Here is a 15,264-nt window from a genome sequence, read left to right as displayed (position 1 = left end):
CAACCATAAATTAAATTTTTTTTTCTATTGATACAATTGTTTAACCCCTTAACGACCAGCCCATAGAGTTTTTACGTCCTCCCGAAGTGGGCTTTATTCTCTGAGGATGTAAAAACATGTGTCCCGCAGAGAATAAAGCCCCTCGGGCTGTGGACGTGACAGCTCCATACTGTCAGTGTCCGCAGGTAGCTGTCATCCCGGGCGCCGATCGCAAAAAAGTAAATAAAACTGCAATAAAAGTTAAAGATTCAGCTGCTCTGATGGATCGGATCCATCGGAGCAGCTGAAATTACTCACCGAGGTCCGCGGCACGGCTCCCCGCTGTCCCGATGCTTCGGGCCCCGTAGCCGTCCTTCTGCGCATGCGCGCCAGGCGGCATTACGTCAGCCGCATGCGCAGAAGGCCCGGCGGCGCGGGAAATTTAAAATCTCCTGGCTCCCGGCTCCTGTAGGTACCGCGATCGCCGTTATACAATGGATAACGGCGATCGCGGAAAAGTGTAAAAAAAGAAAAGTTTCACCTCCCCTCATGGATCGGATCCATGAGGGGAAGTGAAAATACTCACCTCAGGTCTGCCGATGTCCTCCGGCCGGTGTCAGGACCCCCCGCTGGCCTCTGCGATGCGCCGATGTGGCGCGCATGCGCAGAAGCCGGCGAGCCCAGCAAATTCAAAATCTCCCTGCACCTGGCTGTCACAGATAGCCGAGTGCAGGGAGATATGACTGGGGACCGCTGTATGCGGTTTCCAGTTATATGATCACCGTTATCCATCAGATAACGGTGATCATATAAAGTTAAAAAGTAAAAAAAAAAAAAAAAAAAAGTTAAAGTTTCATCTCCCCTTACGGATTGTATCCGTAAGGGGGGGATGAAATTACGTACCCAAGGTCCCGGATTTGTTCCCTGGTGGGATGTTGATCCGTGGACCTTACCCCAGCTTCGGCGCATGCGCCCGTCAGCATGATGGCGGGCGCATGCGCAAAAGTGAAAGATTGCCCAAGAAATTTAAAATCTCCCTGCTGCTGGCTACCAAAGGTAGCCAAGAGCCTGGAGATGTCACTGGGAGCCGCGGTATGCGGTTACTGGTCACGTGATCGCCGTTATCCAATGCATAATGGCGATCACGCAAAAGTTCTTAAAAAAGTGGCAGTTTCATCTCCCCTCACCGATGCGATCGGTGAGAGGAGATGAAACATCTTCTCGGAGGCTTTCGCATTTGAATCCAGATGCGATTATCCTCCATGGATCCTGCCAGCTACTGGGTATGTGCCCGCCGGCAAAATGCCAGACACATTCGCAGGAGCCGGGGAGCCCAGGAAATTTTAAATCTCCTTGCTCCCAGCGACCAACGGTCGCCGAGAGCCTGGAGCAGTGACCGGAGACCTCGCTGAGCGGTCCCCGGTCACGTGATAAAGTAGCGAACTAACATTAGGCCGGTCACACATGACCAGAGAAGAATTACGGGTTCTGCATGCGCTTGATCAGCGGTAATCCATGGATCAATCGCATGCATTGGATTACACAATTCCCCCCAATTAGCGGGTCGGAATTACGTAATCCACTCGCAGAACCAGAACACGGCATGCTACATTTTACCGCGGATATCCGCGACCTAGAGCCCATTGTGCTCTATGACCGCAGATATACCCGCAGCCCATATGCAAACACATTGTCAACGGGCTGCGGGTACCCGGGTCATCTCTAAGCGACGGCGCGGGAAATAAAAACAAAAAAACGCCTGTGTGAGTAGACATTTATGCGCAGTACATTACGCGGCCGTACGCAAGGTCACAGCCGGGCTCACAGTTGGAATCCGCTGCGGGCCTCCGCAAGCAGATTCCACCTACGGCTACGTGAGCCCGGCGTTATTCAGACCGCTACCTGTAATCCGTAATTTACAAGAAGCCCCTGGAACGCTCGCCTTCCTGCAGTTCCAGGAGCAGCTTGTTGAGCGCCTTTTCTGTGAGACCGCCGCACCGCAGCAAGATTACAAAGCCTCACAGAGCGCCACTTTTTACACCCCATACCCGCCGCTGAGGTTACGAAATACCCCCCCAAAATACATGAGAGGAGGGGGGATACCCGTTTTTCTAGCCCCATGTGCCCAACCAGCCTCCGTAATTACCCCTGTCTTTGGACATAAAACGCAGTTTATATTATTACCTTTATCTAATATTTAGGGAATGCCAAAAAAATGGGGATGGCGGGGGGGGGGGGATATTTTTAGGAAGTCAATTTTTTTTCTGTATAAGTGGGCAATGGGGCCTGGAATTTATTCAGTTCTGCCCTGAAATCCAGCGGGCATTCCCTCCATTATGGGCCTAGCCATGTGTCCTGTAAGTAGATTAGGGCCACAATGGGTATGTTTCTGAACACGGGACAAACAGGGGTATCCATTTTGGGGTGAACGTCTTCATTCCTATGTGTGCTGTACAAAAAAAACAGTTTTTAAATTGACAAAATTGCCAAACAAATGAAAATCGTAACTTTTTCCTTCTGCTTTGCTTAGATTCATTCAAATACTTTGGGGTCAAAATATGCAGTACACCCCTAGATGAATTTGTTAAGGGGTCTAGTTTTCAAAATGGGGTCATTTGTGGGGGTTCTCTATCGTTTTGGCCGCTCAAGGGCTCTACAAGTGGGCAGTGGGACTGGAATTTATTCCGTTGTACCCTGAAATCCAATGGGTGCTCCTTCCATTATAGGCCTAGCTATGTTTCCTTTAAGTAGATTAGGGCCACAATGGGTATGTTTCTGAACATGGGACAAACGGGGGTATCCATTTTGGGGTGAACGTCTTCATTCCTATGTACACTGTCCAAAAAAACCAGTTTTTAAATTGACACAATTGCCAAAAAAATGAAAATCATAATTTTTCCTTCTGCTTGGCTTAGATTCATTCAAAAACTGTGAAGTCAAAAAAGTCATCATATCCCTAGATAAATTCGTTAAGGGGTCTACTTTTCAAAATGGGGTCACTTGTGGGGGTTCTCCATCATTTGGTCACTCAATGGCTCTACAAGTGGGCAATGGGGACTAAATCTCCTTCAAGCAAAATTTCTGTTCCGAAAGCCACCGGTTGCTCCTTTCATTTTGGGCCCCATTGTGCATACAGACGTAATACTAGGGCCACAATGGGTATGTTTCTGAGCACGGGACAAACAGGGGTATCCATTTTGGGGTGCAAGTCTTCATTCATATATGTGCGGTACAAAAAAAACTGCTTTTGAAATGACAGAATTACCAAAAAAATGAAAATCGTATTTTTTTCCTTCGGCTTGGCTTAGATTCATTCAAAAACTGTGAAGTCAAAAAAGTCATCATACCCCTAGATAAATTTGTTAAGGGGTCTACTTTTCAAAATGGGGTCACTTGTGGGCGTTCTCCATCGTTTTGGTCACTCAGGGGCTCTACAAGTGGGCAATGGGGACTAAATCTCCTTCAAGCAAAATTTCTGTTCCGAAAGCCACCGGTTGCTCCTTTCATTTTGGGCCCCATTGTGCATCCAGACGTAATATTAGGGCCACAATGGGTATGTTTCTGAGCACGGGACAAACAGGGGTATCCATTCTGGGGTGCAAATCCTAATTTTCATGTGTACTATACAAAAAAGTCCTGTCGTTAAAATGACATATTTGCAAAAATATGAAATTTTAGTTTTTCTCTTCTAAATTGCATTGACTCCTGAAAAAAAACTGTGGGGTTAAAATACTCATGACACCCCTCAGTGAATACGTTAAAGGGTGTAGTTTTTAAAATGGGGTCACTTGTGGGGGTATCTATCATTTTGACTCCTATGAGCCTTTCCAATCTTGGATTGGTGTAGGAAAACAAAGTGTTCCTCAAAATGCTGAAAAGTAATGTTACATTTGTACGTCTCCTAAATGGTTAAAAAAAGCGAAAGTTTTTCCAATGTGCGCCCAAAATAAAGTAAACGGGTGGAAATATAAATCTTAGCAAAAATTTCTATATTATGTTTGCACATATTTGAGATATTGCAGTTGGAAATGTGAAAAAATGATGATTTTTTCCCAAATTTTCCCAATTTTGGCGCTTTTAATAAATAAACACAAATTCTATCGGTCTTTTTTTTCCACCTAAATGAAGTACAACATGTGGCGAAAAAACAATGTCAGAAGCGCTTGGATATGCAAAACCTTTCTGGTGTTTTTCCATGCTAAAGTGACACGGTCATGGTCATTAAGGCGCAAACAGGCTTGGTCACTAAGGGGTTAAGGGCTTTTTTTCCCCCCGGATGTCCTGTAGTTTCTACTGGTACCATTTTAGAGTGCATATGACTTTTTGATTGCATTTTATTACATTTTTTTTTTTAGCGATGGGGTGACTAAAAGAGCATTATGTGTTTTTTGTTTTTTTATTTTTCTGACGTTCACCATGCGGGACAAACAATGCTTTACTTTAATAGATCAGGCTTTTACAGATACTGTAATACCAAATATGTATTTGCTTTTCTTTGTCTTGATATTTTTTATTAAAAATACAGGAAAATATATATATTTTTTAATGGATTTTATTTTTACAATAATGAAAAATATTTTTTAAGTCCCCCAATGGGAGTTGAATTATTTGATTGCTCATACACTATAATGCTATTTCATAGTATTGCATTATACTGTATTCTTACAGGCAGTCTTTCAAGATGTGCCTGTGCAATAATTCATGGCAGCCCTGGTGGCCTTTCAAAAGGCCCCCTGGTTGCCACCGCGAGGAGGCTGTTTTGGCCCTCCAAACACAGATTGGGACATTTAAATGCAGCTGTCAGAATTAACAGCTGCATTTAAAAAGGTTAGCACCTGCGATCAGCGTGAACGCTGATGGCGGCTGTTGTGGGTCGGTGCGGCAATGACTTAAATATACATCCTGGGGTGCTAAGGGTTTTATGACCAATGATCAGGAATCACTCGTTTCAGCTAACAATTTTCTCATGGGTACTCCGGTTTAGACTGCGTGTAAATCTATGCCTTTGTATTTTCCTTCTCTGTTTCATTCCTACATAACTTGGAGATTGATCTACTCATAGGTATCAGCATCATGTAGAATGGGCCAAAGAACTTTTAAAAGGACAAGGTATGGACTTAACATCTGCTAACAAAATTCTTAGAGATTATACCAGTCCTATTCATCTGTTGGATGAAGATGGTGAGACAGTACATTTGGAGGACTCCAAAGATGAGCTGCAAAAAGAGCCTGCTGATAAATCAATTCCTACCAATACAGAAAACATAGTTCGTGAAGGAAATCCCAATTATGATCCTTTGTCAAAGTATGGCGCACAGGACCCCGACACCGATCACACCTGCACTCAGGTAGACAAAGCAGTTCTGGAAAAGCTACATTGCCACCGGCATGATGACCTTATTATACATTGTGGGTGTAAGGTCCAAAAACAGACTCTTCAGGCAGAACCAGAAGGAACAAGTGTTATGGAAGAAATGGGGCATGAGTATGTCCTGGTAGAAGAAGACACTACAGGAGCGGCTGAAGACATGGAGGAGGAGACGGGTGTAAGGAGTTCTCAAGTATTGAATATGAGTATTTGAGCTGTATTATGTGTATTGTATTTGTAGTGGACGTAGCGTTACACACTGTTGAATCCTTTCTGTGTTACTCATGCGAACACCCCCTGCCACATCACCAAGAACTAGCTGGCTAAAATGTTGCATCTTGAACCATATCTCATTGACCGTTCTTGTCCCATTTGATTAAAGTTCAGCAGCTACAGGCATCTTGTGTTGCATGCACACATCCTTCCTCCATTATTATTTTAGATGGTCCATACAGATCTGCTTATTTTTCTTGGTATTGTGTTTAATTTCAGCTTTAAATTGCCTTAAAGGGATATTCCCATCTTGTAAAGTGATGGCATATCATTAGGATATGCCACCATTTTATGACCATTGGGTGTCCAACTAGGCCACTTGACTTGCAGGAAACTGCAGCTGGTGGTCCCATTCATTTGGGAGTTATACTGCAGTTCCCTACACAGCGGGTGGTCGGGAAACTGCAGCACTAAATCAGCACTGTGGGTTCTTTATTTTCATTATCGTGGGGGCCCCAGAGGTTAGACCTTCAGAGATCATAAAGTGATAGAAATTTCTAGGGATATCCCTTTAAAAACTTTTGTAGAACTTATTAGATCTTCTTTTATATATAGTTTTATTGCAAATATCTGTCTTGGATACAGTAAAAAGTAGAGGAGGAAAATGAAGCTGCAATTCTCTGCCTCAGCTTACGTGTGAGATTTGAGAACCCCTTCTTCTCCAGCTTTCTGTTTCTGGGGACCGTACACTCTTATTTTAGTGGTTGTAAAGTGAAACATTTTCATGCCATTTTCCTTTCCCTTTTAGCTGTACGTATGGATTTACTGATTAATATCAATCAGTGGATTTATGCTTCATATACACTGTTGTAATTTGACCTCTTTGGCATGTACAAATTGGGGGGGGGGGGGGGCAATCAGACAAGTGTGTTTTTTTTTTGTGCACCAATGTGCATGAAAAAAAAATGCACTCCTTGCATATGCTGAAAATGCGTGACCGGGCAAAGTTTTATATGCGCAGCGCATGAAACTTTACCTGTTCACTAGAGCAGCTGCCCTTGGGGAAGCGCAGCTGCTCTACGAAGAGAGAGAAGCCGCCCTGCAGGGCTTTGGGATTTTTCCAGAGCAAGGACAGTGAGCAGTGGAAATTTCCCATATCAGCGCTGTCTCTCTCTGCTATCGAGAAATCCCAAGCGCTTCCCCCAAGAGTGTGGGAGGAGGGGGCGGGGCTAGAAGGACCTGCCACCCCTTAGTCCTGCACCTCGCCACACCCCCTCCATGGTGTGCTATGGGGATTCTCGCAGAAAATCCCACGCTCTATGGGGAAGCCCTGAAACCTTGTCCCCCTCTCTCTTCCCCACTATAGGGAATTCCCTTGGATAGAGAGGTGGGGGGGAGTCCCCTACTGCCCTCCACCCCTGGGGAATTGCCCAGCAGGGGGGCAGTAGGAATACCCCGCTGTTTACAGCAGGACATTTTAAAGGTGCTGCCAAGAAGCACCCTTTAAATGGCCCTTTGTAAAATCCTTTCAGACCCCGCGGGGTTAATGAAATCCACGGGGCTTCTCCTCATACCCGCAGGTATTAAGAGGAGTCAACAGCTATTCTACGCACAGGAGTTTCCATTCACTTCTGCTCCCATAGAAGTCAATGAAAACTCCTGCAGGCGCGCACCTATGATAGTGCATGTTCTATCTTTTATTAGGTGCCTGCTGTTTTGCACTGCTAATTCCTCACATATGAACGCTTCTATAAGAACCCATTGATTCTTTTAGAAGGGTTCATTTTCATCGCACATAAAACAAGCTCGTCTGACTGTGTCCTAAAGGAGCATTCTCATCACGATAATGTATCCTCCACAGGAGAGGGAATAACCTGCTGTGGTAGGAATACCCATTTGTTATAAATTATAAATAACATTTCACACATTTAGAGTCTACAGTTTAGGTTTTATTTACCTATTGATATACCATGCTTACATTGTCATGTCTACAAATTCAGGAAGTGAAGAAATTAACATTAGTTTGCCGCCGGAATCCATTCAGGATTTTTGAGTATCTGCAGCTCAGCCATGAAGAAGTAAGTGTTATATATTTTTTTTTACCTCTATTGTGTCATCCAATTTAAAAAAATATATAAAAATTATATATATATATATATATATATATATATATATATGTGTATGTATGTATGTATGTATGTATATGTATGTATGTCTTAGTTGTTATAAAAACAACTCATGTGCATGCATTATGTAACTACATGCTACGGCCTCACACTCACTTATCATCACCATAGCCTCTACAACAAACTTCATGGCTCACATTATCTACATCCACACAAGAAATATGAAGCTCCCTCTCTCAATGAAACACACACACAAGCCTACATGGTAAAATGTAGACTTTGTCATCAATCATCGGCTGAGGTTCCACAGTGCCAGTTTCACAAAGTGGCAAAATCTTAATTTAAAGGGGTTGTCTTGCGAAAGCAAGTGGGGTTAAGCACTTCTGTATGGCCATATTAATGCACTTTGTAATATACATCGTGCATTAAATATGAGCCATACAGAAGTTGTTCACTTACCTTCCCTGTGCTGGCGTCCCGGTCTCCATGGCTCCGTCTAATTTCAGCGTCTAATCTCCCGATTAGACGCGCTTGCGCAGAAGGGTCTTCTCCCATCTGTTCGGTCCGGCACGAGCGGCATTCTGGCTCCGCCCCCTTATACGCGTCATCGCGTAGCTCCGCCCCTGTCACATGTGCCGATTCCAGCCAATCAGCAAGCGCGTCTAATCAGGCGATTAGACACTGAAGTTAGACGGAGCCATGGAGACGGGGACGCCAGCGCAGGGAAGGTAAGGGAATAACTTCTGTATGGCTCATATTTAATGCACGATGTACATTACAAAGTGCATTAATATGGCCATACAGAAGTACTTAACCCCACTTGCTTTCGCGAGACAACCCCTTTAACTAATTTGTATATATAGATTGCAGACGCCATTTTGGGACGGACTTTTTAGCAGTATGAAATGTTTATACATAAAATACTTAGTATTTTCTTTAATTGTCTTCTTAGGCCTTTTTCTTGGTATATGCCTTGGGGTGCCTGTCCATAACCTATAAAAAGGTAAGGTGTATAAGAACATTCCTTAGACTTGAAGTAATACTACAGAAAAAAAAAACTGTTGTGCACCTCAGGCCTTGCAATATGCATAATGATTCAAAGAACACCAGATGCCCTTCAGTGTCACAGTGTCAATTAAATGTGATGTCAGCAATGACACTGGCTGGTTGAGACCTCCCACATGACAGTACACCTGTGCTGGGCTCCACATGTAATGAAAGGTGAATGGATGGTGTAAAGGAAAAACTTTCCTCTTTAACCCCTTAATTACCAAGCATGTTAAATATAGGGCTCCTGGTCCTGGTCTTCAATCCCCGTTGGTAGAAGTATGGCGAGGGATTAAAGCTTCTGCAATCAAGCAGGAGCAGGTCGGGTTCTTATCTGTCGGACACAGCCAAGGACCCGGATGAGAAGCGTTTTTTTTAACTGCTTCTGCCTTCTCCTTTCCTGGTTACATAGCGCTCATCGAGCGCTATCAACTAAAGAGTGGAAATGGAAGTGTTTAAAAATTTCTAAGTGAAGTGAAAAGAGGAAAAAAAACACAATTATGCCATTTTTGGGGGGGCGGATCTTGTTTTTATGGTGTACATGTTGCAGCAAAAAAGACATAAGTTTATTTTGCGGGTCAGTACAATTATGATTTATATTTGTACCATTTTCAGGGACATGCGATATCTAAAATTGTTGTATGGGTTTAATGAGGTGCACACTACTTTTGTTCATTTAGTTAGTCTTTATGCTTTGGGGTACGTGCACACAGGACATCCAATGCGGATTTTCCTGCTTGGGTTTCGCCTATAAAGACTGTGGCAAAAATCTGCCACTACAATGCAAATAGCTGCTAATCCATATAGTCCTTTTCAGTGGGCAACCTGCCTGTGGAATCCATGTCAAGAATTGACATGTCACTTTTTTCTTTTCATTAAATGCAAATTTGAAATCTGTGCGCAGAAAAAATTCGTGCCATATAGACTTTGGCACGGATTCACGTTAAAATTAATTGGATGCAGATTTGAAGAGACATTGGTATGGAATTTGAATTCCATAGCAAAAATGTGCAGGGTGAACATATCCTGTATTTAATAATCACTAGGTTGACCCGATATTCGCTATGCGAACATAAAATGATATGTGAAATTCTTGTAAATGTTTGTTGTTCGCCATCCACGGCTTGGTCTTCCACGTTTTGGAGAGATGGCAATAGTCAAACTGGTAAGCACTACACTTGATATGAACGTCACCTAGGAACACTTGACTCTTCCTAGCGGCGTTGTTGGTTTAACATAGGAACTTTGACTTGGCCTGACAGGTCACTTAATGTATCAAAGTCCAATTTTATGGTTTTACAAATGTGACAAATGAAATGCCACCAAAAGCATTCACCAACATTCCAATTTGTAATGTTTCCTTTCGCATTGCTACAAGAGGGCTTTTGTGTTTTATGAATTCGCTGAGAAGTGTAGTCCAGCAGGAATGCCATCCCCACCGCCACTACAGTTTCCAGTGGCTTTAGGGACAGTCATTCATAAGCTGGCTCAGTAGGGTGGGTGAGAGCAGCTGTCAAGGAGGGCTTATAACCTAGTGCAGCGTCACACTGGGGGCGGGGTTAAATCAAGTTTTATTGGAGGCGGGCTTTATGAAGAAGATGAGCCACGGCAGTCTGGCGATGAGCCGCGGCTCAGCTAATTCATAAATGCCGCCTCCATAACACACTGGTTATGATTGGTCCATCCAGTGCTGTTGTAATTGGCCGAGCAGTGCTGGATGAACCAATCACAGTCGTCGAGGAGGCGGGATTTTTTAATTGAATTGTGCCTGCAGTCTCGCCCTCTCTCCTTCAGCACCGCCCTGCTGTCTCTTTAGCACGACCCCCTCTCCTACAGTGCCGCCCTGCTGTCTCTTCAGCACCACCCCCTCTCCTACAGCGCCGCTCTACTGTCTCTTCAGCACCGCTCGCTCCAGTGTAGCGCCGCCCACTGCTCTTCAGTAGCAGCCGCTGTCATTCCGTATCGGCCGCTCTGCTTCAGAACCACCCGCTCGCACTCCCTCAGCAACAGTTCACTGTTCCCAAGCACGAGCCCATAGACTTAACATAGGAAGTTTGGGCTGCCCTCACAGGTCACTTGCTGTACCAATCTCCAATTTTTGGATTTTACGGCGCCTGTGAGGATGTAACTAATCTAGTGACACCAAAATCGTCCACCAAAGGTCAGACAAAAGTGTGGTGCGGGAAAAAAGCCTGTAGGCTTATCTATATTAGATTTCTTTTACAAACCCTCTTTCATGAGAAATGTTCCAATTTCCGTAGGAGGGTCTCGCTTTCCCAGAGCGCCATACTTTTCTGCTCAATCAGATGACCTCTCCAGTGTTGCTTGGTACCTAATTGATCACTCATGTGTTACTTCCACATAGTTCACCCAGTCTGTCATCCAGAACTCATCTCTGAAGCAGTTCTTCCATCTGACATTTTCATTATTTTCTCCTAGGAACCTTTAACTATATTAAAACTGTGGGAAGTCTTTAGTGCGGCACAACAAAGCTTCCAGACACGTTACATGGCATATCACCACTTCCGGAGTAAGGGCTGGGTGCCAAAAGTAGGACTGAAGTTTGGAACTGACCTATGTAAGCCAGTGAGGACCTCGCACACTTTTCTTTGATCATCCTGTATTTTTTCTTTTAGCCTTTTAGCTCCATGCAATGGTTTGTTGGTCAGCAAGGCATTATGGTACAGTATTTGAAATGAACAGTTTTGATACATTTATACCTATGCAAACAATATATGGGACGGCAGTAAAAAGAAAAAACACAATTACTGGATTGAGAACTTGCAATTTCTGACGTGGGGTTCAGGCTAGTTGTTAATTTTGATGGCTGAAGTTACAGCATCTTATATCCCATAGGTTTGCTTAAGGTGACAAAACATTTGTGATCCAATCTGGTCCAAGGTGTTCAAAACATGAAGTTAAGGAAGGAATTCCATCAAGCCCTAAGATTATGAATGGATATTCTTCAGCGGCAGCACAAGAAGGGCCAATTCCAAATATTGCTATGAGGCCTTCTTTCCTTTGCGCACACCAATTCCACCCTCTTTGGTTGTGTAAGCCTGTATTTATATGGCCACAAAATGAGTTGGGAGAGTAGACAATGTAGTTTACTCCTATTGAGAAGAACTTAACTTTTTACTATTTTCATCTTTTTAAAAGTTTAGAAAAATAATAAAGTAGAAGTTCATAGTAAGAAAACAAGGTTTTAGGGTAAGAGTTAAATAAATGTCAAGTAAACAGTGCAATGCACTGTAGAACAGGGTCAGTTTATATAGTAACATAACTTTTTGCTAGCCAATAATGTTATACATGGGAATTATTCATGTCTACTAGAAATAAATTAAAGTGTACCTGAGTTTTCAAATAATTTTCAAAAGCAGTCCAGGTCTTCATTGGCTGCTGCTTTACTGCTGTTTGTGCCCAGTTTGAGTTCTATCAATTCCATTTTCCATGTAGATCTTCCTATTTCTCTGCTCTTTGCAATCCACTTACAGGGATGGTGGGCAGGGCGGGGGAGGTTAGGGGGGGGGGGGGGCGGACATTGTCTTACGAAAGCCAGGACATTCCCTCCCATACTTCCCATGCTGCCTTGCGTAACCCTGCTGCAATCAGATGCAAGGCAGCATCTGAATGTCTGTTCCTCAGTTGCATGTAGTAGCTAGAAGGGAGACCCCTAGTGGCAGCACTTTAGACTTGATTTTCAGTGGTAGAACAAAAAGAAAATGCAAGTATATTACGAGATTGATGATATGCACGCAGGCTGTCAGATGAGCAAAAGTTGTTTGAAAAGTTAGTGTGTATTTAAAATGCCCTAAAACCAGAACAGTTTGTACATTAGGCCTAAATGAGTGTCTAAAAATTGTGTGGGACCATTTTTTCCATTTTATGTAATATATCTCAGATTTTTTTTATTTGTCTTACAGTGCTGTATCGTAAGGGCCCAGCCTTCTACCATGCAAGGTTGGTAAATATCCTTCAATTTATTTATATAGCTCTGTTATATACTTAGCATTTATACTTTTTATTATCTAGTATAAAGGGCTTTATGGAACCAGGTCTAAATCTAAATACCTGTACAATCCCTTCCAGCACATGGACATCCTAATAAGGGTTGATTCACACTAGCATTTGATATTTGTTTTGGCTTTCCATCTCTCTGTTCCATTTTTTTAGCATAAAAAAGAAATTAAAATGCAATTAAACGGATCCATTTTTACTACCATTGATTTCAATAGTATTTTTGAAAATGGAAAGCTGTCTGCTTCTGTTCCGCCATGGTTACAGTCTTTAAATTGGACAAATAACGCAGTCTGCAGTGCTATTTGTCCTGTTTAAAAAATGCTTTCCATTTTTATAAATTCCATTAAAATCAATGGTGGTAAAAGCAGATCTGTTTAATTGTGTTTTAATTTAATCACTCTGCTCCAAAAACGGAACAGAGATGAAAAGCCAAAACACAGATTACGCACTAGTATGAATCCACCGTTATCGGATGTCCATTTGCTGAAAAGGGTTATATAGCAATTAGAGATGAGCGAACGTACTCGGTAAGGGCGATTTCGCAATCGAGCACCGCGATTTTCGAGTACTTCACTACTCGGGTGAAAAGTACTCGGGTGCGCCGGGGGTGAGCGGTGGGTTGCAGAGGGGAGTGGGGGGGAGAGGGAGAGAGGGCTCTCCCCTGTTCCCTGCTGCTACCCCCCGCTCCGCCGCCCCCCCCCCCCTGCCCCCCGGCGCACCCGAGTAATTTTCACCCGAGTAGTGAAGTACTCAAAAATCGCGGTGCTCGATTGCGAAATCGCCCTTACCGAGTACGTTCGCTCATCTCTAATAGCAATATATACCTGGGTCCATAAGACTCCCTTCTTTTATATAATAGCATGTCTATGTGTTCCACTGCAAGTACTGACTAAAATATAGCCAACATGCTGGTATTCAACCCCGTAGATGCTATTGTTGAAAGCGACCATGGCATCTAAGGAGTTTGAAGGCAGAAGCTTCCTCTTTTGGCCCTTCATTGCCCCACAACGGGATCAAAGAGTTCTAGAAACTAACAAATTGCCCCTATATTTTCGGTAGATGTCTATTTGGCCATACCTAGTCAAGTTATGTTCCATACTGCTTAATGAACTTAAACACAGTCCACCCCCCACCCACCCCAAAAAAACATTTTGTTTTAAAAAAAAAAAAAAAACACCCAAATTGATATATGGTACCACTGTAGTCCGAGTGACCCACAGAAAAACAACACAAACGATGGCAATTAGCAGGTTTTTCCACTATCCCCTCCCACCCTTAGTGTAAATCAATATATGTACCCCAAAATGGTCAAAATGGTGCCAATTAAAAACTACAATCTGTTCTTTAAAAAAAAAAAAAAAAAAAGCCTTACTCTCGTCCTTAACTCCTTCTTTTTTTTTTTTTTTTTTTTTACTGAAAAACTTTTACAACATTTTGTTAAGTTGGGTGAAATAGAAAAAAAAACAATTGTGCCTTTTTAGGGGTTAAAAATTTACGGCATTCATAATGCGGTAAAAATGATATGTAGAATTTCTTTTTTTTTATGTTTTACCACTTTCTGTCGCAATATTCTGCGACCCTTAAAGGGAATCTGTCATCTACTTTTATCCCTAAAAACTTAGGGATAAAAGCTAATAGGGACTGAAAATAGGTGACAATGGAGTCCAGGGATGTGTTATACTTCCCTCCTCCGTCATTCTCCCAGTGAAAGTGCTGAAAGTTGCCACTGAATGCATTAAAGGGGTTGTCTCGCGAAAGCAAGTGGGGTTAAGCACTTCTGTATGGCCATATTAATGCACTTTGTAATATACATCGTGCATTAAATATGAGCCATACAGAAGTTATTCACTTACCTTCCCTGCGCTGGCGTCCCCGTCTCCATGGCTCCGTCTAACTTCAGCGTCTAATCGCCCGATTAGACGCGCTTGCGCAGAAGGGTCTTCTGCCTTTGGGTCTGTCCGGCAGCAGCGGCGTTCTGGCTCCGCCCCTTCTACGCGTCATCGCGTAGCTCCGCCCCGTCACGTGTGCCGATTCCAGCCTCCTGATTGGACGATTAGACGCTGAAGTTAGACGGAGCCATGGAGACGGGGACGCCAGCGCAGGGAAGGTAAGTGAATAACTTCTGTATGGCTCATATTTAATGCACGATGTATATTACAAAGTGCATTAATATGGCCATACAGAAGTGCTTAACCCCACTTGCTTTCGCGAGACAACCCCTTTAAGCGATGCTGCTAAGTAGTCCGCCCGTTATAAAATTAGAACGGGCAGACTACTTAGCAGCGTCCTCAATGTATTAAGCGGCATCTTTCAGCGCTGACGCCAAGGAAAGATAAGTATAGAACGAATATCCTTAACCCCACGGGTCACCTACTTTCAGGGTATTAGCTTAGCTTATGGGCTAAAAGTAGGTGACAGATTTTGTTTAACTTTGTTTCTCAGTGTATGGGGCTGTGTGAGGACTTGACTTTGCAGGACAAGTTGTAGTTTTTATTTGCACCAGTTTCAGTA

General features: G+C 43.3%; 1 protein-coding gene across 2 annotated transcripts in view; it reads left to right on the top strand.

The window, feature by feature from the left end:
• Positions 1 to 15,264, top strand: part of TSEN2 (tRNA splicing endonuclease subunit 2) — a 39,815-nt gene that overhangs the window by 17,898 nt on the left and 6,653 nt on the right. The window contains exons 5-9 of one of the 2 annotated variants that reach the window (XM_066596477.1): positions 5,042 to 5,327; positions 7,561 to 7,638; positions 8,639 to 8,689; positions 11,173 to 11,311; positions 12,657 to 12,693. In XM_066596477.1, coding sequence (XP_066452574.1) covers positions 5,042 to 5,327; positions 7,561 to 7,638; positions 8,639 to 8,689; positions 11,173 to 11,311; positions 12,657 to 12,693 — 591 coding nt within the window. Of the gene's footprint in view, positions 1 to 5,041; positions 5,526 to 7,560; positions 7,639 to 8,638; positions 8,690 to 11,172; positions 11,312 to 12,656; positions 12,694 to 15,264 lie in introns of both variants that reach the window. The other variant, XM_066596476.1, reaches the window with a different exon arrangement.

The sequence above is a fragment of the Eleutherodactylus coqui genome, chromosome 3, assembly GCF_035609145.1.
Source record: "Eleutherodactylus coqui strain aEleCoq1 chromosome 3, aEleCoq1.hap1, whole genome shotgun sequence".
Classification (NCBI taxonomy): Eukaryota; Metazoa; Chordata; class Amphibia; order Anura; family Eleutherodactylidae; genus Eleutherodactylus; species Eleutherodactylus coqui.
The sequence above is the reverse complement of the archived record's forward strand: the minus strand, read 5'-3'. Positions and strand labels throughout refer to the sequence as shown.